The following is a 21,615-nucleotide window of genomic DNA, read 5'->3' as shown; positions in this document are numbered from 1 at the left end:
CTTCGTGGGCCCGTAGGCCCTCGGCCTGCTCCTGGGGGGTGATCATGGTTGGGTCTGTGCCCATTAGCCGCTGTAGGCTGGAGCCGTGGAGGGGGTGGTCTGCCCCAGCTACTAGGGCTAGTTGCTTTGTGCAATTGTCTTCCCACTCCTGTTTGAAAACAATCATCCCTGCCCCATCAAAAATTAATCTGCAGGTTTGTTTGATGTCAAATGGGAGCATGTCATCCCCTCCAAAAAGGCTGTTGATGAGGGTGGAAACCATAGCCGAATTAATCCCTCTGTCTGCAATTGCTTTAACAATTGCTTGTATATCTTTAGGATTTATAGGTGAGTAAGTCCTCTGGTTTCCGCCTTACCCTCCTACCCGGACCTGCGGCTTTCCAGGTCTCCTGCCCTTGTAGAGCCTTACGCAAAGCCTGCACGACTTTTCCCCATAATTTAAGGAATTTCCCCGAACCCGAGGACATTGTTTCGTCGGCTAGAGCCTTGGAACATTTGTCCCATACTTCTGGGTGGAGTATATCCACCTGTCGGTCTATGACCCCAATTTCCAAAAGCCTCGCAACAGCGAGAGTAAAATCTTTTGGCTTGCAATCAATGCCCCATTGCTTATGAATCTGAGATACGACCTTCGCGAGAGCTTCCATCCTCCACGCTGGTCCGGGAGCGTCCTCCCCGCCGGGCTGGACCCGCCGCGCCGGCCACCGTTCACCCGTCCAGGCGAATTCCCGATTCCAATTCCGGATCCCGGGTTTTCGGCACCACTTGTTGCCTCTCAGGAAGGCGTAGCGACCTGGTTCAGGAACGGCACGACAACCACCTCAGGTCGTTCGGGCCATCAGCTTGCAAGCACCAATTTGGTGGACGGCAAATGGCGTTTATTCATGGGTTACATAGGGTTAAATAACCTGGGTTTACGGCGTCACTTCCTTCTGGTCAGGTATTACCTGTAGAGGGGAGGGGTTTTACCTGTCCCACACAACGCGATATCTTCCGAACGCCTGTCCCTAATCTCCTACAGAATCTCTGATCTGTACTGCTGAGATTTGGAGAAGGGCCTCTTTAATCTTCTTCTTGAGTTCCTGGTGATTCTTCTCCATCTTCTCTTCCACTTTCTGCAGACGTGTTTCAACAGCTGCAATTCTTGCATGTGTTGGGCCATGCATGGAATCTGCATATGCTCGGAGCTTCATCGCCATATCCTGCACGGTCTCATTCCCACTGTGATCCGGTTTCATTATTGCTAAAGCAGAAGCATATTCTTGTGGCCCAAGCCGTATGAGTTTTCACCACATCACTGGGTGAACTCTGACCCTGTCTGGACTCCTCAGTCCTGGGTCATTCATGTAGACAATCTCTACCACTGCTAGGTCTCTCAGGCGTTGGATCCCTTGTTCTATGGTCTTCCACGGGGTTTGCTGCATATACAAATCATCTGCGCACAGATATCTTTCATTCATGCCTGTCAAAACCCGTGTCCAGAGACTGTCAGATTCAGCCCTCCTTATTATCGCTTGGTCGATAGCTGGATCATGTGACAGAGATCCCAAATGCCTGGCTTCAGCACCGTCCAGCATCACATCATCTCCTGCCGCATCCCAAATACGGACCATCCAACTCATTATGGATTCATCAGACCATCGGTTAGAGTCCTTTCTTAGGCCACGAAGGTCCTTTACGGACATGGACTCAGTAATGGTTTCTGTGCCTGAGTCAGTTGATGGCTTTGAGGTTCCTTCCCCTGCATCATCATCATCTTTCACTGGACGATCAGTTTTGGTTGTGTGCATTTTCCTCGTGACAGGAACCACTGTCAATGGCTTAGACTCTCCATCTGGTTTGGGCTTGCTGTCTGGTTTGGCTGCAGCCTCAGTGACTGGGGTGTCTGCAGGCTTTGCTGATTTATCTTTGTGCCCCCCTACCTTTACCTGCTGCAGTGTGCGATAGGCACGTGCCAAAGCCCAACATATTGCAATGATCTCTTTCTCATTAGACTTGTCATTGTATTACTCTTTCAGATATTTTGCCACCTCAGATGGGTTCTGAATTTGTTCAGGGGGGAAATTCCAAGCTATTGGGTCAGAGAATTTCTTCAGGCCCATATCCTCCCATTCCCCACACCACTCAGGATTTTCCACACCTTGGTCAGGTGTCTCATCAGTCACCGTGGAAATTGGAGCTCTCATTCTAGACAAGGTGAAAAACACATAGAGGAAGCTTACCAGATAAAATACCAGGAAGGTGGTCTCTTTAACATCCAGGGGAAACTGAACATTCTCAAAAGAGAACGTATCAAATTTAAAGGGGATGGACATGAAAGGCTGGGAAACCCCGTCTCCTCCTCTTCTTACAAACTGGGTGCAATTACTAATAAATTCCCAAAACAAGCTACTGAAACTAGGACTGGGGTTAGGACGGAGAAACCACATATCATACACACTTCGAACAGCTGCCTGTACCTCTGTTGACTTCTTATAAATCATTATCACTGAGCACAGCAAAATAGAAATACGGATTCGTGTCCCTGCTCGGCAAAAGTTACGTATCAGGGACAAGATCGGAGCAATCTGTGGATAGGCAAACAGGCCTAGGGACCAGAAAGACATTAGTACATCAAGCCAGAGAGACATTATGAACTCAACCAACATGATGAGTACTTTACCCCAACACAAAGTAATTAAATTCAAACCGAAATGTAATTAGTACAGGTTTTTTCACTTTCCTTTGAGCCTCACGTTGGGCACCACTAATTATTTGTGCTGGTTTGGACAAATTTGGAGGAAAATTTCCTCTGATAGAAGGCAGGTTACAACCACCCCTCCCCTACCAGGTTTGGGAAAAAAGAAATTTTCCTCAGAGGAAAGTGAAAGCGATAAAAACTATTTATTTAACAAACACACAGGAAAAGGATAATAATGCTAAATAATAAAACATCTCGCTGTGGAGAGAAACCTGGGGAAATTTCAGAGTCCTTCTGTAGGTGTGGTCTCTCTCCTCCTCCTTGGAGCTGGGTCGGTGTGGGCCCGCCCCGGGGCCTTGGTGGAAAATTCTCCCGATGTGTTCTGATGTTGAAACAGTCCAGAAGAGAAGAAGGGAAAAAACCCGAAGTCCCAGGAAAACAAAGTTCAACTCTCCATCTCCCTCTGGAGAAAAGGAGCCAAAAACTGGCTGAAAAGCAAGAAGGGTGCTTCCTCTGCTCTTGCTGCTGCAGCAGGACACAGAGGAGTGTGTATCTGTGTCCTTGAACAGCTGCTTTGAAAAGTTCACTCAGTTTTTTTTTCCTCTCCCCCCTCTCGGGCTCAGTTTAAAGGCACAGAAAGGCACAAAGTTAATTTCTGGGCATAGAGCAGCGATAGGGGATACACATCATAAAGTCACCCCAAGACATTAAGTCTCATGAGATTCCCATGGGCCCATTTTTTAAGCTTGTCCACGTCCCTCTTCATGGCATCTTGTCCTTCAGGTTTGTCAACCTCACCACTCAGCTTGGTGTCCTCTAAAAAGTTGACGAGGGTGCACTTGATCCCGTCATCTATGTCATTAATGAAGATATTAAATAAAACTGGTCCCAATACAGACCCCTCAGGGGCACCACTAGTCACTGATGTCCATCGGGAGTCTGAGCCATTGACCACTACCCTCTGGATGTGACCATCCAACCAATTCCTTATCCACCAGTCCACCCATCAAATCCTTGTCTCTCCAATTTTGAGAGAAGGATGTTGTTGGGGACCATGTTAAAGGCTTTACAGAAGTCCAGATAGATGGCATCTGTAGCCCTTCCCTTGTCCTCTGATGTAGTCACTCCATCATAGAAGCCCACTAGGTTTGTCAGGCAGGACTTGCCCTTGGTGAAGCCATGCCGGCTGTGCAGAATCACCTCCCTGTCCTCCATGTGCCTTAGAATAGCTTCCAGGAGGATCTCTTCCATTATTTTCCCAGTCACAGAGGTGAGGCTGACACATCAGTAGTTCTCAGGGTCCTCCTGGGATGAAGAAAGTTCATAGAAATGAATACTATAAAGACTGGTACGGTAGTTAGGGAATGAGATTTTCCAACACTGTCTTACATTCTCTTTCAGGGTTTTTCTTCTCCTCTGCCATGTGTGGGTCATTTTATGTTAACCTTTAGGAAAATATTCTTCTTACAGTTCCTCACTGTCTTCTTCTGTTTTACTTGTGAGGACATTTGTCAAACTTATTTTTTGATATTTTTCATGCTATTTTAATCAATAGATATTTTTCATTTTTTTGCATTATTTAATTAGTTACTCTTTTAGGGGTACACAATAAATTGCAGATAACTACTTTTTTTCCAGATCAACATGATAACAAAAAAAAGATTCATAGTAACTTTACAGTTACTACATCAGCATCTTAAACTTCCAGACACAATCCAAGTTATTAAGCCCTAGCTGCTTCCTGACAAGAAACAAATGGGCTAGTTTAGAGGAGATATTAAACTTGCTTTCACTAGTTCTTTTTTTATTAAAAGCCTCAATGCTCTACTTTTGTGTGTGGTTTGGTTTTTAGACTGAATCTGGCTATGCATCAGAGTCAAGTTTACGACGCCACGGCTCCATGGTATCTCTTGTTTCTGGAGCAAGTGGATACTCTGCAACATCCACCTCTTCATTCAAGGTTAGTGAATAACATTTTCTTAGTATTGGTGTTTAAATAACACACAAAACTAGAAAGTAAATAAGCTATGTGAAGACTTGTTCACACAATTATAAGAAAAAACCCTAAGCAAATCTGGTTTATTATAAGTGTTAGTAATTCAGCATGTAATGATGAACAGATCATATAGGAAACTTTTTAATGCCTCTATGCAGTTAACCCTCTTAAATTATGGCAAGGAAATCAAACCTGTGGGAGGATTTATTAGTCTTTCTTAGCATACTTTTGAGAAAATCAGGGCTTCTAAATGAAAGGAAATGCTGATTTTGTGACTTGACAAATGACAGCTTTCTTTGTTTCATGTGTATAAACATTTAACATTTGAAATTGGTTGGGGCAGAAGAGGAGCAGCACAAGAAATGAGGGAGTAAAGGCTAGAACAAAGATCTTTAACTAGAACTGACTGTTTTCAGGCAAATAGGTATAAACCTCACAGCATGTAAGATTGTGTTTTTAACAAACTTTTATTGAATGCTCTAAAGTAGCAGATAAAGTCAAGATGAAAAATTGAGACCAGTGGACAAAATGAGTAAGAAACACTTTTATACAGTTTCTTATGTTGTTCTAACATTAACAGTATTTCATAGCTGCTGATATCTGAAATTTCTTTGGTGTGCTTAAAGAATTTGCTCTTCATAATTGCAGAAATCCTTTTTTCTTGGCATTGAACTATTGCTGAGCCTGTAGAAGCATTTGAGCCTTTTTTTGCTTGTATTTTCAGAAGGGCCATAGCTTACGTGAAAAGCTTGCAGAAATGGAAACCTTTAGAGACATTTTGTGTAGACAAGTTGATACTTTACAGAAATACTTTGATGCCTGTGCAGATGCAGTTTCCAAAGATGAACTCCAGAGGGATAAAGGTAAAACTGTAATTGAGAACTATTATCTCCATAGAATTTAACTTTTTACATAGTAATAGCTCTTGAAATAGTTACTATAGCATTTTATACCATATAAATGAAGTATGTATATTAAATTTAGTCTTTAGTAATGGGATCAATCATAGATATTTCTGCATACACTGTGTTAACTATTTTCACTTCAGAAGTTGGATTCCCATAAAAATCTGCTTAACTTAAATATTGACCTCTAGCTGTCAATTGTATAAATGATCTTTTAAGCATTTGATATTATATAACAATAATTGTTTACCCCATAACATGAATTCAAGTTTGTTTACTGCTGTGTCTCTGTCATGGTTTAACTCCAGCTGGCAACCAAGTACCATGCATCTGCTTGCTCACTTCCCCTTCACTCCCAATGGGATGGGGAGGAGAATCAGGAAGGAAAATAGAAGCCATGGGTTGAGAAAAGAACAGTTTATTTGAAACAAAGTAAAAAATAATAATAATAATAATAATAATAATTGTAATAAGAAGGAGAGGGAGAGAGGGAAATATAACCCAAGAAAGACAAGTGATGCACAATATAATTGCTCACCACCCACTGACCGATGCCCAGCCCATTCACTAGCTGTGATCAGCCCCCTCTTCCAGGTAACTCCCCCCAGTTTATATACTGGGTATGACATTCTATGGTGTGGAATATCCCTTTGGCCAGTTCGGGTCACCTGTCCTGCCCATGCTTCCTCCCAGCCTTTTGTGCAGCTCCTCACTGGCAGAGCATGAGACACTGAAAAGTCCTTGACTTAGGTAAGCATTACTTAGCAACAACCAAAACATCAGTGTGTTATCAACATTATTCTCATACTGAATCCAAAACACAGCTCTGTACCAGCTACTGAGAAGAAAATGAACTCTATCCCAGACAAAACCAGTCTCTTATCTTTATTTTGAAAAGCAATAGGTTATTAGTTTTAATAGGAACAATACATTCTTTTAAAAAGGCAAAGGTTCTGCTGTAATGAATGCTCCTGAGATGTATTGCCTGTAGCTTGAGCACTGAGTGCACACTGGAAGTCCTAGTAGACTCAGGTGTGGATGTCTACATCTCTCTGAATTGTTCTTCCCAGAGCACAGCTTGTTGTATTCATGCACTCTTCTGAGGCATTAATATTCATTCCCACATTTGTTCTGGCAGCCTGAAACTTTTGATAGTAAGAAACCAATAGATAAGTACCATTCCACTTCTTTGAGAACTTTCTAGTGTAAAAGAGTAGATAGTTGATCAACTGTGGCTCCTTGCTTATCCAGTTGTAACACCAAGATAATGTTCTTCTTACCATCAAATCAAGTGCTAAATTTCAACATTGAGCAAATGTTAGTCTCCTGATGGTTTCTGAAAGTAATGTTGATAGTGGTCAAAAAAAAAAGAAGAGAAGGTGAGAGAAGGTGTGTGTCATGACTTATAGGAAAAAAATGCTGCTTAGCCATGAAGATGCTCTTAATTCTTTTTTGCATACTAAAGACTTGGGAAAGCTTTCTTACTCCCATAACACACACTTTCTCACATTTAGTGGTAGAAGATGATGAAGATGATTTCCCTGTGATGCGTTCTGATGGGGATTTTTTACATAACAGTAACAGCAGTAAGGAAAAATGTAAGTGTGTCAACTTTTTCACTGAAAATTCATATGAATGGTATGATGTCTGATACAAGATGGGTATTTATGTTCTTTTCTAAGCAGAAAATGACAAGAACAGTTATTTGAATGTATGTGACAGGACATTCTTATTCGTGTTAAGATAATAATGAAAAGCAGTTAAGGAATTATAATCTGAGTTATTCTTAATTCACACAAATATTAATGCAAGACTGTCAAGCTGGAATTTCCTATTCTGTGTCCAAAGCCATTTCCACTACAAAAATCTGTTGAAACAGCTGCATCATTTGTATACTGTGAACTGAGATTTGTAACAAGCAATTGCAGTTATTCTTGCAAGTATTATCTGCTTTAGGAGTGTGGTGAAGCACAATGCTTTTCCAGTTTGGTGTGCTCCATTATGGTTTTTCTAAATTCTATGTCTATGTATTGATTATGTCAACATTGTTACTGAATATCACTCATCCTAGTTTTAGCACTTTTTAAAACTGTATTTTTCAGTGTTATGCTGAACAGAATTCTGATTTTTATTCTTATCTTAAATGATCTGGTTATAGTCATTGTACTCACTGTATCCATTCAGTAAATGTGAATTCCTCATGCAAGTCTTGCTTTTTTAGAAATCTGATACATCTGGCCTGCCAGAAGTTGTATATGCATTTTAAAAAATTAATTTGCATTCTTCTTATACTTTCTCTTGTTTCCTGGCTGAAACTATTTCCATATTGACATTCTATAATGGTTGACAATTCAGTATTTATTAGACTGGTTCACAAAATTTTGAAGCAGTACAGTTGCAAATCCAATGGAATCTCCAAAGGAAGTACTTAGCAAAAGCATTTTTAAAATTGTAGACACTTTCTTCAAGAATCTGAAAAATATATGTGCAAAATAAGCCTTTTCTGTCTTCTGTTTTCTTTTACCTGGCTCTAGTTCCCCATGTGTTGCATGTTTCTTTACTGTATTTAAGTTTTCTTTCTAGATTGTTGCCAAAACTGTTAGAAGGAAAGGAATTGGAAGGAGTTACAGTATACTTCCAGAGAACTAAAAATATGACTAGATTTTTTTTCAATCTTATAAAGTGCTTGCTCTGCTAAAGATTAATTGTAGTGCTCAGGAGAGGGTATTTCAAGGACCCAAAAGGGCAGCATTGGGCTTTTGGGATAGCTGCTGTAGAGACAGAGGAAATTAGTTGAATACCTTGCCTGGTCTCTCAGAAGACCCTTCTGCTGTGGGACTGTTGAAGGTTAAAGAAGAACAGGTACTGATCACTACCACAGCAGTGCACCGTTGATAATACTGCACCAACCGGGACTCCGTGACCCCCATCCATGAGATGATTCATGAACCGGAGAGCCAGGGAGTGGTCAGGAAGGCTTGCTCACCCTTTCATAGTCTTAAATGGCCAGTGTGTAAGTCCAGTGGAGAGTGGAGGCTGACAGTAGACTATCATGGCCTGAACGAAGTCACACTATCCCTGAGTGCTGTTGTGCCAGACATGCTGGAACTTCAGTACGAACTGGAGTCCAAGGAAGCTAATGGGTTTTTCTCCATTCCTTTAGCAGCACAGTGCAGGCCACAGTTTGCTTTCACCTGGAGGGGTGTGCAGTACACCTGGAACCAGCTGCCCCAGGGGTGGAAAAACAGCCCCACTATTTGCTGTGGACTGATCCAGGCTGCACTGGAAAAGGGTGATGCTCCTGAACACCTGCAGTAAATCGATGACATCATCATGTGGGGCAACAGAGCAGAGGAAGTTTTTGAGAAAGGGGAGAAGGTAATCCAAATCCTCCTGAAAGATGTTTTTGCCATAAAATAAAGTAAGGTCAAGAGACCTGCCAAGGAAATTCAGTTTTGAGGAGTAAAATGGAAAGATGGATGTAATCAGATTCCAGTGGATGTGGTCAACAAAATAGCTGCTATGTCCCCCATGACCAGCAAGAAGGAAACACAGGCTTTCCTAGGTGCTGTGGGTTTTTGGAAAATGCATATTCCAGAGTACAGTCAGATTTCAAGCCCTCTCTATCTTGTGACACAGAAGAAAAATTATTTCAAATGAGGCCCTGGACAAGAACAAGCTTTTGAACAAAATTAAACAGCAGATTGTTCATTCAGTAGCCCTTGGGCCAGTCAGGACAGGACAGGATGTAAAAAGCATGCTCTACACTGCAGCCAGGGAGAATGGTCCTTCCCAGAGCCTCTGGCAGAAAATACCTGGGGACACTCGAGGATGGCCCCTGAGGTTCTGGAGTCAGGGATACAAAGGATCCAAGGCCTGCTACACCCCAACTAAAAAAGAGATCCTGGCAGCTTATGAAGGGGTTCGAGCTGCTTCAGAAGTGATTGGCACCAAAGCACAGCTCCTCCTGGCACCACGATTACCAGTGCTGGGCTGGATGTTCAAAGGGAAAGTCCCTTCTGCACATTATGCCACTGATGCTATGTGGAGTAAATGGGTCATTGAAGTGTTGGGGTTCGTCCCCCCTGCCATGTAGCCCTGGGGAGAGGCACGGGGTTTCCTTAGCCCCTGGTCAGCCTCGTTCCCCATTGGTTGTTTGGTGTCCCCCTGCGCGGGGAAGGACCCTCGGGTCCCGTGACTGTGGCAGTTCCTCGGCAACCTCCGGCCATGCAGCTGGAGAAATAAACATCTCTGAAACATCTATCAAGAATCTGTCCATATATATTTCTTTTCCATGGGCCTCCTTGTTTGATACATCGTGTTACAGTATTCCCCACTGTAGCAGGTCATGCTGTTCACACAGCTAGCTTGAATAGGAAACCCCAATCGCTCAGGGATCTTGAAGATCATCATGAATTGGCCTGAAGGAGAAAATTTTGGACTATCATCAGAAGAGGAGCAGGTGACACATGCTGAGGAGGCCTCACCATATAATCAGGTACCGGAAAATGAAAAGTGACATGCTCTCTTTACTGACAGTTCCTGCTGTATTGTAGGGACAAACTGAAAATGGAAAGCTGCTGGATCAAGTCCTATGCAGTGAATTGCAGAAGCTACCGAGGGACAAGGTGGATCAAGTCAGGTTGCAGAGCTGAAAGATGTCCAGCTGGCTTTAGATATCGCTGAGCGAAAGAAATGGCCAACGCTCTACCTCTACACTGACTTGTGGATGGTAGCAAATGCTCTGTGGGGGTGGCTGGAGCAATGGAAAAAGACCAATTGGCAGTGAAGAAGTAAACACACCTGGGATGCCAAAGTGTGACAAGACATCACTACCTGGGTAGAGAAGTTGGCTCTAAAAGTCCATCGTGTAGATGCACACATACCCAAGCGCTGGGCTACTGAAGAGCATTGCAAAAATGGACAGGTAGATCAAGCTACCAAGGCTAAAGTGTTTCAGGTAGATCTGAACTGGAAATATAAGGGTGAATTATTTCTGGCTTGATGGGACCACAATGCCTCAGGTCATTAAGGAAGAGATGCAACATACGGATGGGCTCATGATTGAGGGGTGAACTTATCCATGAACACCATCTCCCAGGTTATCCATAAGTGTGAAATATGTGCTGCAATCAAACAGGCCAAGTTGGTAAAGCCTCTGTGATATGGGGGATGATGGCTAAAATATAAATATGGGGACGCCTGGCAGATCAATTACATCACACTCCCGCGAACCTGCGAAGGCAAACACTACATGCTTACAGTGGTGGAAACAACCATGGGATGGCTGAAGATGGATCTTGTGCCTCACGCCACTGCCCAGAACACCATCTTGGGCCTTGAGAAGCAAGTCCTGTGGCCACATGGCACTCCAGAAAGATTTGAGTCAGACAACGGAACTCATTTCAAAAACAGCCACATAGACACCTGGGCTAGAGAGCATGGTATTGAGTGGGTGTATCATATTCCCTATCACACACCAGCCTCTGGAAAGATGGAATGATGTTAAAAACCACATCGAAAGCAATGGGCGGTGGGACCTTCAAACATTGGGATCTACATTTAGTGAAGGTCACCTGGTTAGTTAACACTAGAGGCTCCACCAATCAAGCCGGCTCTGCCTAATCAGAACCTCTGCATACTGTGGAAGGGGATAATGTCCCCATGGTGCATATGAGGAATGTGTTAGGGAAGACAGCTTGGATTAGTCCTGTTTCAAGCAAAGGCAAACCCATGGGCATGGGATTCTTTTTGCTCAAGGACCTGGGTGCACTTGGTGGGAAATGCAGAGGGACAAACATGATGTGTACCTCAAGGTGATTTGATATTTGGGTGAGAACCATCTGTAATGTTGAATTCCATATGTAATATAGGTTGTTGAATGACACTGACGCTGTATGTCGTAAATACCATGGACAATGAGTATGAACTGGTCCAGTTGCACCAGTCATGGACTAAAAGAATTCAACAAACATCTTGGGGGTATTTCCAGTGACTACTGAAATAATACCTGTACTTGTGCATAGCTATATGTATATATATGTATATAGTTGAAAGGTATGAAATCTGGGCATGATGTTAATGGTAATAAGGGATGGATAATATCTTGGGTACAGAAACAAGGGGGTGGAGATTTTTTGCTGTCTATTCAATACCATCCATGTCACTGATGGGGGGTGTGGTTTTGGAATGGAAAAAGCCAAGGCTGGAAATAGGAAGTTTTTCATTTTTTTTTTCTGGGCTCGTTCTGGAGAGGGTGTGGGACCAGGACTGCTGTTGCTGCTGCCACAACTCCACTGCACCAGAGAGTGAGTCCCTGTACCCACACCACTGCTGCCACCACCCTGGAGAGAGAGCCCCTGCAGTGGGGCCCGAGCTGTACCAGGTGGTGCAAAGTCAGCATTTCAGCAGCACAACTCCTCATTTGGATGAACTAGCTTTCCAAGTTTCTTTTTGTCCCTGTTTTATATTGTTTCTGGGCTGGGGGGAAAAAGTTAAGCTGTGAGAGCCTCCCGATATATCTTTTTGTTTTTCCAAATACCATGTTGCCCCAGTCCAGGGCCAGTAACCATTTTGCCTTTGTCTGGGAAACCACGCCAGGTGCCATCTTTGGGAGGAGTTTTTGTTTGTTCAGTGGTGAGTGCCCTTTTGTGGGTAAAACTCTCTCTTTTGTACATTCTTTTATTAATATTGTGTAGGTATTGCAGTTTTTCAGTAATTTGTAATTCCAATTTATAATCTCTCCTAGTGTACCTCCATTATCGGAAGGGGCAGGAGAAAAAGGGAGCATTTTGAGTGGATTTAATTTTCTAGCTTGGTTCTAAACTAGTAGAGTTCTCTAGGATCTTTAAGTTAAAAAGAGCACTATGAAGGTATTCAAATTTACTGCTCATTTTCCAATTAGAAAATCTGGTAACTGAAACAATGATCATTTGTATAAAGCACCAAGGGAGATCCTGGCTGATGCACATTTACCCAGTGGGATTTTAGAATCTAAGAATGTAGAATCTTGATCAGGAAGTGTTGCCATTCATCTGCTCAGGATTTGGGTTTAAATTATGTAGGAATAAGAGCAGTAGGTGGTACTTAAGGGAACCTCTTTGAAGATGGAAGGTGGTTTTGTACTGAAACTACAAAGATGGAAATGGTACAGAGACTGAAAGAAAATTTTTATATAAAACACAGTGGGATTTGTGTTGGATTTTAATGCTTTGAATGGAGGAAGAATATTCACCAACATACTGCTGGAATAATGAGATTATTTTTAGAGGAAAACTAATTATATTGATACTATTGGTATCCACAGAATATCAGCAACAGTAGGTATAAATAAATGGGTTGCATACCAAAGCATTTCTCTTTCATTTAGAATTAGTTTAATGGCATAAGATGTTAAGAGAAAAGATAAAGGAACTTTGTTTTTCTACTTACTGTCTTTTAAAACTAGTCTTTCAGTGGAAAACAGATTTGATTGAACAGGTGATTTTTGGAACATCTGGGAAAGTATTGCAAACAGCATCTTATGAATAAGAAGGCACAACCAATCTATCCTAACAAACAGGTGTGTAGGAGAGAAGGGCTGAAGAGCTATTGAAGAAGGCTAAAACATGCTATGAAAAATCCATTATAAGAAAGGCAAGAGAAAACAATTAATGAATAAAGCAAAATTATTAAGAGATAGGATAATTAAAAAGAAACCACGGAAGATGTTGAAGTTAAAGAAAAATCATACTGCTGCTTCTTTCAATTGGCTACATACTGTTTGATCTCTAGGCAAGAAGAGCAGTTGCAATGATAAGAACACTTTTCTATTAGCCTTTAACTTGAACCTACAGATCTCCTGATGCAAGATTTAATTTTGAAATTTGATGACACTGACTTTGAAACTGCAAACTCTGTATGTATCACTGCTACTTTGAGACTAGTTATTAAAGAATTATATGATGATTGAAACTGTGTGGAAGTATTAATGATCTGTAAATGAGACCTAAAGACATCCAGGAAAAAAACCTGGCTTTTTTCCAGGAAATGAGGCTATTTTGCTGCATCTCCCTTGCAGTTTACCATAGATTTATGAAATTATTTTATACTGTTGCAGTGAGTGGTAATTTCTTCAGTGTGTCTAGCAAGAGAGAAATCACATGTATAAGCAGCGTAGCTGTGCTGGTAAGCCTGCACATGAACATGGTCTACACCAGCATGACATATTAGCAGTATAAACTGCATTTTTCCCTCTGTAGCTGTTAGGGGGAGGGAGAGCTCATTATTGCTTCTGAAACAGATTGATCTTTCTTTCTTTCACTCCCATTGTCTATATCCTTTTAGGTAGTATTCTTGATTACATGAAACAAAAAGATAAGCTGTGTTCTACCATAGTATGTATGTTTACTGAGGTATTTGAAGTAGTGTGTGGTATGTAAACATCTGTTTGAGAAAGTTTGATTCCTTCTGAAAGAAGGGCATATAAAACCTCTGGACAGTTGAACCATTTCTTAAGATCATGTGATGCTTGCTTTCTGTTCCTTAAGTGTAGATATTGTGGTCTACTATTAGAGAACAGCAGTTGCATTTCTCTTCTCTGCAAGAACTGAGATGCTTGAAAGCTCTGCTTTTTACCCTTGCAGATTGATATTGCATAAATTTACACAAATAATTATGTTTACTCTTTAAACTGTAACAGTGACACATTGACAAACTGACAGACCAGGAAAAGAAAGCAATATCCAAGTGGGTGATAAGTCATCAGGTTGCCCCATGGCATAGCAGGAGTTACTTTAACTTGCTTGGCTCAGCTTCAACATGAGTGTTACTTCTGCTTTCTAATATTTTCTGACATTATTGCTTAGTGTTTGATTTGTTATTCTGTCAACCTACATATGAGTTTGACATAGAATAGGTACTTTTTTGTCACACATTTTAAGTGACTTGTTTAAATAGCCTTAGTAACAGATGGCCTGGTTGACAGCAAGAAGTAGTTGTTGGAACTACAAAACATCACAGTACTTGGATAATTCAACATATTTGATACTTTTATATCATACCTTTTTATGTAGTGGTTTTTAAATCTATAGTTACCTGCTTAAAGCAGCCTTGAAATGTTACCTTTGGTGTTTGATTGCTTTTTGAAATTGTTTCTTTCTTAGTGCTGTATTGGATATGTTTTAAGGCTGCTCTGTATTAATTAGGCCCCACTTCAAGCTGTCAAACTGCTATTGTTACAAAGTATTCCCACTCCCTCCACCCACATGATTTGCAGAGTAATACAGCATTACAAGCAGACTTGAAATACAGTATAGCAAGATGAAGCTGAGGGATGTGTTTTTCTTTTTAAATCTCTTTCCTTATCTAGTGAATAGTTGAAAATTATTAGTACTTTTGATTTTTAAATTAAATTTCTAGCCAGTCTATTTTCTTCAAACAGTGATAATATAAAGCATACATGTAAAATGCTTGTTTGAGTTTAAGGCAGTTATCAGTGAATAATTCATATTTGGTTTTAGTGTTTCCATATGTGACACCCAAAGGAATTAATGGCATAGACTTTAAAGGAGAAGCCATAACTTTCAAGGCAACTACTGCTGGAATACTTGCTACACTCTCTCATTGTATTGAACTCATGGTCAAACGTGAAGAAAGTTGGCAAAAAAGACTAGATAAGGTAAGATCATTTTCCTTTAACTTTTATTGAAAAAATTGTTTCTTCAGCTTAAAATTGAAATTTCAAATTAGTTGGTTTAAACTTTATTATTCCAGGTATTACTTTTATTTTTATGTACAGCATTTATTAATTTTAGATGCTTTCATTATTGATTACTCCTTTAACATGTTAAAACCTCATTTTGTTGGTGATACAGTAACATTATTCATCATATTTTTTCTTTTCCCAGCCCTTGTTCAGATAGTATTCCTATATTTTTAATACTATAAAGAACCTGATAGTATTCTACAGTAATAAGTGTATTGCTTGCAGCCCTCTAAAAGAGACCTAATTATCCATGCTTGCAAAATGATGTGCAAATCTCTGAAATGTTTTGTGATAAGAAATTGTGACAGAACTGAGGAGAACAACCAGTTCTAACGTTAAAGGTCTAAGATACAGTTATTTCACTTACCTTTAGGAGACTAAAGAGATTAATACTTTATACCAATTGGTTAATTTTTGGGGTGGGGTGGGGCTGATATTATATGTTATTCTTATGGCAGTGATAGTTCATGGTAAGCCTACTCAACCACTATAGCAACTTGAAAGGAGCAGTGTCTTCTTTCTTCAGATGAGATGTGCTAGAAACATAGCAAGGTTGTACTTCAGGCTTTGATTTCTAGAATCATGCCATCACTGGCTGGTGTCCTGTACAGTCCTTTAGCCATTGTTGTCTTGTTTTTAATTTAGCATATTTCCATATGGTGTATATCACACTTCAAATCTTAGTGGTACGCAATTCAAAGAATGAAGTTATTCAGGCAAAATACAACCACGTTTGAATCCTTGCCCATGTCTCCTGGCTCTTTGTCTGTATGTCAAAGACCTGGTCCTATCTAACTGTATTGTGACTTCTGTCAACATTTAATTTATTATTGTTACATCTAGGTAGTTGGAGGAATTATAGCAGACCTAAGACTTGAAGCTTGTTCATAGGATTGTAGGGTAATTCAGGTTAGAAGAGACCATCTCTAGTACAACCTCTTGCTTAAAGGAAGGACAGTTTGAATCAGACCGGGTTGATCATGGATTTATCAAGTCTCATTTCAAGTCTTCAAGGCTGAAGACTGCAGAGCATTTCTGAGCAGCCTGTTCTGATGCTCAACTGCTGTTATATATCCACTTGGAGCAGCTCTTATTCCAGTATCTGCCTATTGTTTTTCCTCTTCCTACTATAGACCTCTGTGAAGAGTCTGGCTCAGTTTGTTGATGACCTCCTTGGAGGTATTGGAAGGCTACTAAGTCCCCCCACAAAAGCCTTCTCTATTCCAGACTGAGCAAACACAGTTCACTCTTGCTGATCACAGTTTGCTTACAGCATGGAAGAAGTGATTTTTTCTTGTCAGTAGGTTAGTATATGTTATTACAGAATAATATGTTAGTATAGAATTTGGTTTAGATTAGTTATTTGTCATATTTTTCTTCTTCTGTGGACTAACTTTAAAGCACTTGTTTTCTTAAAAATTCAAACCTAAATTTCACTTTCACTCATACAGAATCACAGAATCATTTATGTTTAAAAAGACCTCTAAGGTCATTGAGTCCAACCTTTGAGTGATCACCACCTTGTCAACTAGACCATGGCACTAAGTGCTGCGTCCAGTTGTTTCTTGAACACCTCCAGGGATGGTGATTCCACCATGTCCCTGGGCATTCCGTTCCAATGCTTAACAACCCTTTCCATAAAGAAATTCTTCCTGATGTCCAACCTGAACCTTGCCTGGTGTAGCTTGAGACTATGTCCTCTTGTCCTGTCACTAGTTGCCTAGAAGAGGCTGACCCCCACCTGGCTACAACCTCCTTTCAGGTAGTTGTAGAGAGTGATATGGTCACCCTTGAGCCTCCTTTTTCCAGATTAAGCTCCCTCAGCCTCTCATCATCAGACTTGTGCTCCAGACCCTTCAGCAGCTCTGTTGCCCTTCTCTGGACTTGCTCCAGCATCTCAGTGTCCTTGTAGTGAGGGGCCCAGAACTGGACACAGCAGTCGAGGTGTGGCATCACCAGTGTGTCTTGGGGTGACTTTATGATGTGTATCCCATATTGCTGCCCTATGCCCAGAAATTAACTTTGTGCCTTTCTATGCCTCTAAACTGAGCCTGAGAGGGGGAAGGAAAAACTGAGCAAAACTTTCTCAAAGCAGTTTGCAGCTTGTTCAAGGTCACACAGAGATAGCAAATTTTTTTCTCCCCGGCTGTGGCAGGGAAGCGAGGAAGCACCCAGCTTGCTGCTTTCCAGTCAGCTTTTGGCCAGTTGTTCAGTTTTCTTTTTCTCCGAAGGGAGACTGAGAGTTGAACTTTGTTTTTCCTTCCCTGGAATTTCAGATTGTCTCCCTTTTCTACTGGACTGCTTCAACCCAGAGCACATCAGGAGGACTTTCCACTGGGCACAGAGGGCCTGGCCCTGGGCCAAGCCCCAGCTCCAAGGAGACCAAAGGGAGGACTCTAACACTTTCCCAGGTTTTTTCTCCACAGTGAGAGATTTTATTATTTAGCATTATTTTCCTTTTCCCGTGTGTTTGGTAGATAAATAGTTTTATCTCCTTCACTTTCCTTTGATGAAAATTTATTTTCCCCGAACCTGGTGGAGGAGGGGTGGTTGTGCCTTCTCTCAGAGTATATATTTCTAAATTTGGCCAAACTGGAACACAGTGCCAAGTACAGGAGGACAACCACTTCCCTGGTCCTGCTGGCCACACTACTGTTGATACAGGCCAGGATGGCATTGGCTTTCTTGGCCACATGGGCGCATGCTGACTCATGTTCAGCTGTTGTTGACCAGCATTCCCAGGTCCTTTTTTGTGCTGGGAAGCTTTTCAGACACTCTTCCTCAAGACTGTAGCACTGCATGGGATTGTTGTGGCCTAAGTGCAGGACCCAATACTTGGTCTTGTTGAATCTCATACCATTGGCTTCGGCCCATCAATCCAGCCTGTCCAGATCCTTCTGTAGAGCCTTCCTACCCTTCAGCAGATCAACACTCCCAGCCCAACTTGGGTGAAGTCTGTGAATTTACTGAGGATACACTTGATCCACTCTTCCAGATCATTGATAAAGATATTAAACAGGACTGGCCCCAATATTGAGCCTTGAAGAACCCCACTAATGACTAGCCAGCCACCAACCGCATGTGACACTATTTACCATCACACTAACTCAGGGCCTGGACACCCAGCCAGTTTTTAACCCAACGAAGAGTGTACCTGTCCAAGCCGTGGATTGCCAGCTTTTCCAGGAGAATGCCATTGGAGACAGTATCAAAGACTTTTCTGAAGTCCAGGTAGACAACATCCACAGCCTTCTCCTCATCCATAAGGTGGGTCACCTGGTCATAAAAGGAAATCAGGTTGGTCAGGCAGGACATGCCTTTCCTAAACCCATCCCGGCTAGGTCTGATCCTTTGGTTGTCCTCTATATGCCATATGATCGCATTCAAGATGATCTGTTCCATAACCTTGCCAGACACTGAGGTCAGGGTGACAGGCCTGTAGTTCCTCAGATCCTCCTTCTGACCCTTCTTGTGGATGGGCATCACATTGGCCAACCTCCAGTCATCCAGGACCTCCCCGGTCAGCCAGGACTGATGATAAATGATGGACATTGGCTTGATGAGCTCTTCTGACAGCTATCTCGGCACCCTCAAACTAATTCCATCCAGTCCCATAGACTTATGAGTGTCTTAAGTGGCTCAGCAGGTTGCTAACTGCTTCCTCCTGGATTACAAGGGGGCTATTCTGCTCCCCATCCCTGTCTACCAGCTCAGGTTGCCAGTTGCCCTGAGGATAACCGGTTTTACTGTTGAAGACTGAGGCAAAGAAGATGTTAAGTACCTCAGCCTTTTCCTCATCCTTGGTGACTATATTCTCTCCCATGTACAATAAAGGATGGAGATTTTCCTTGGTGCTCTTTTTGTTGTTAATGTATTTATAAAAACCCTTTTTATTATCTTTCACAGCAGTAGGCAGATTGAGTTCTGGTTGAGCTTTTGCCTTTCTTATTTTCTCTCTATGTAACCTAATGACATCTTTGTACTCTTCCTGAGTTGCCTGCCCCTTCTTCCAAAGGTCATAAACCTTCTTTCTTCCCTGAGTTCTCGTAAAAGATCCCTGTTCAGCGAGGCCGGTCTTCTTCCCCGACAGCTCGTCTTTTGGCACATAGGGACAGACTGCTCCTCAACCTTTACAATTTCCTTCTTAAAGTATGTCCAGCCTTCCTGGACCCCGTTGTTATTAAGAACTGTTCACCAGGGGACTCTCTGAAACAGTGTCCTGAACAGGCCAAAGTCCACCCTCTAGAAGTCCAGAGTAGAGGTTTTGTTGACTCCCCTCCTTACTTTACCAACTATTGAAAACTCTATCATATTGTGGTTGCTGTGCCTAAGACAGCCTCTGACCACCACATGTCCCAGCAGCCCATCTCTGTTTGTAAACAGCAGGTCTAGTGGGCCCCAACTCTTGGTAGATTTGTCACCAAATTTTCCAAAATATCGGAATAAGACTCCTTAATGCTAATGTGGTATTAAAGAGGGCATTGTTTATTCAAGCCTGAGGTCCCGCAGGGGATACTCCTAACCCTATGCAGACGTGATTTTACAAGAGTGTTGCTTATATACAGTCACTACATGCATATTACAATTTATCCATTACCATAAAACCCACCCCAAGTTCCCAGATTCAGTCCTTGTTTTGTCTGTCACTACATTCTTGAGCCAGATATCTTGTTATCTTCCAACAGTCCTTGCTGGGAAAGCAGTTTTTGCATGCCTTGTTTTTCTACTAAAAATTCACAGGCACAGTAAAAATTGAATTAACCCTTTTGGTATCAATTTCCCCCTTTGAAACCTTTCAAATTCCTCAAGGTCATTTGATAAGTTTCAACTCAATTTTTCTCTATAGTCACATACATTCTCGGGAGATCTCGATTGATTATTCTACAAACCCAACTAACAGCAAGACCGGTAATTACTACAATTATGATGGTTTCCAGTATTCCAGCCAGCCATCCTCTCAAGGACCATCCCCCTATTCCTTGAAGAATTTTGTTAAGCCAATTAGTTTCAGAGGCCTTTTGGATAGCATTGCTATCTTCAGGAACTTGCCGCATTTTGTTGTTTTTGGAGATCTTCTGTTACATTTGGGATGTGTACACAACAGTGTTCTCTATCCAGTTTTAATTACCCACAAAGCCCTTGTTCTTTGGCCTGCAAAAGATCTAAGTCCAGTCTGTTTTATAATGTGAATTTAGTATTTGCCTGTATTTGCTTATTCATAATTTGAAATCGCCTTTCTGTGGCTTCAGATAGTTTCCTTACTTGCCAAGTTAGATTTTCTAACAAAATTCTGTTTTCTTAGAGCCATGGGTCCTGGTAAGAGAAAACTCTGTAGGGCCCATTCAAACTGTGTAGAAGCTGAAGGCCCTGTCCATTCATCCTCAATACCTCGTTTTACCTTATTCCAGTACTGGGCTTTTATGGGGCTTCTTTTCCAAGTCGGACATAGGGTTAATAACCCTAAAGTAACTTGCCTGGTGGTCAGTCCAAGCAGGAGTTGGGTGGTCCAATATCCGTCTGAAGCAGCCCAAACAGTGTAACTTGGGGAAGGAACTTCCAGAGATTTAACACAATCTGTTTGTTATTACAATTTAGAACTAATTTGACCATCCAGCTTATGGTGCTGGACAGATTTTCATGGTTTTCTTTTTCTCCACACCTCCATTGATTTTTACTTAGATTATACATAGGTGTGATTCCCCAATTCAGACACCATTCTACCTTTCCCAAGTATTTCCATTGTCCTTCTAAGGGTTTTGTCCAAGTACAAGGCTTGCTTTGAAGAGTTTGACATTCTGGCAAGTCTGAAACATTTTGGGTGTGATTTTTAGTAACACATAAATCTAACCACCTGGCTGCTTCTCCTCCTGAGGCTCCCAAGGCAAAATCCAGAAAATGTTGGTCGAGAGTATGGGACCCTACTGGACACTCCTTACCTTTTTCCTTTCTTAAAATAATTCTATTATCTCCTGGCCTCCAAGCTATTGGATCCTCAAGAAGGCCATCTCCCTGTTGCCTACATCTCTCTTTCTCATCCAAAGAGTGAGTGATGTTTGCTTTTGCCATCACCTTAGTCAGATTATCATAGTGTATCACAATTGACAGATCTATAGGGATAATTCCCCAGGGAATGGGTTCCCCTGCTGAACTGGGGATAGGGAGGCAAGCTGTAATGCTGGACAGATTGTGCATTTTACCAAACTCTTGGATTAAAGTCAATATTAAATTTTCTTCAACACCCTCACCTAAAGATAAAAAAATTCCCATAAACATTAGCTTATACATTTCA

At 41.6% G+C, this 21,615-nt stretch overlaps 1 protein-coding gene across 2 annotated transcripts in view; it reads left to right on the top strand.

Annotated features, from left to right (window-relative positions):
• Nucleotides 1–21,615, top strand: part of LOC309584563 (ceramide transfer protein-like) — a 251,789-nt gene that overhangs the window by 183,406 nt on the left and 46,768 nt on the right. For both annotated transcript variants that reach the window (XM_082300645.1, XM_082300644.1), the window contains exons 4-7: nucleotides 4,533–4,640; nucleotides 5,401–5,539; nucleotides 7,096–7,179; nucleotides 15,082–15,239. In XM_082300645.1, coding sequence (XP_082156771.1) covers nucleotides 4,533–4,640; nucleotides 5,401–5,539; nucleotides 7,096–7,179; nucleotides 15,082–15,239 — 489 coding nt within the window. The remainder of the gene's footprint in view (nucleotides 1–4,532; nucleotides 4,641–5,400; nucleotides 5,540–7,095; nucleotides 7,180–15,081; nucleotides 15,240–21,615) is intronic.

This window comes from Coloeus monedula (genome assembly GCF_965178545.1).
Source record: "Coloeus monedula genome assembly, chromosome: W".
Classification (NCBI taxonomy): domain Eukaryota; kingdom Metazoa; phylum Chordata; class Aves; order Passeriformes; family Corvidae; genus Coloeus; species Coloeus monedula.
This window is presented reverse-complemented; position numbering and strand designations above follow the sequence as displayed.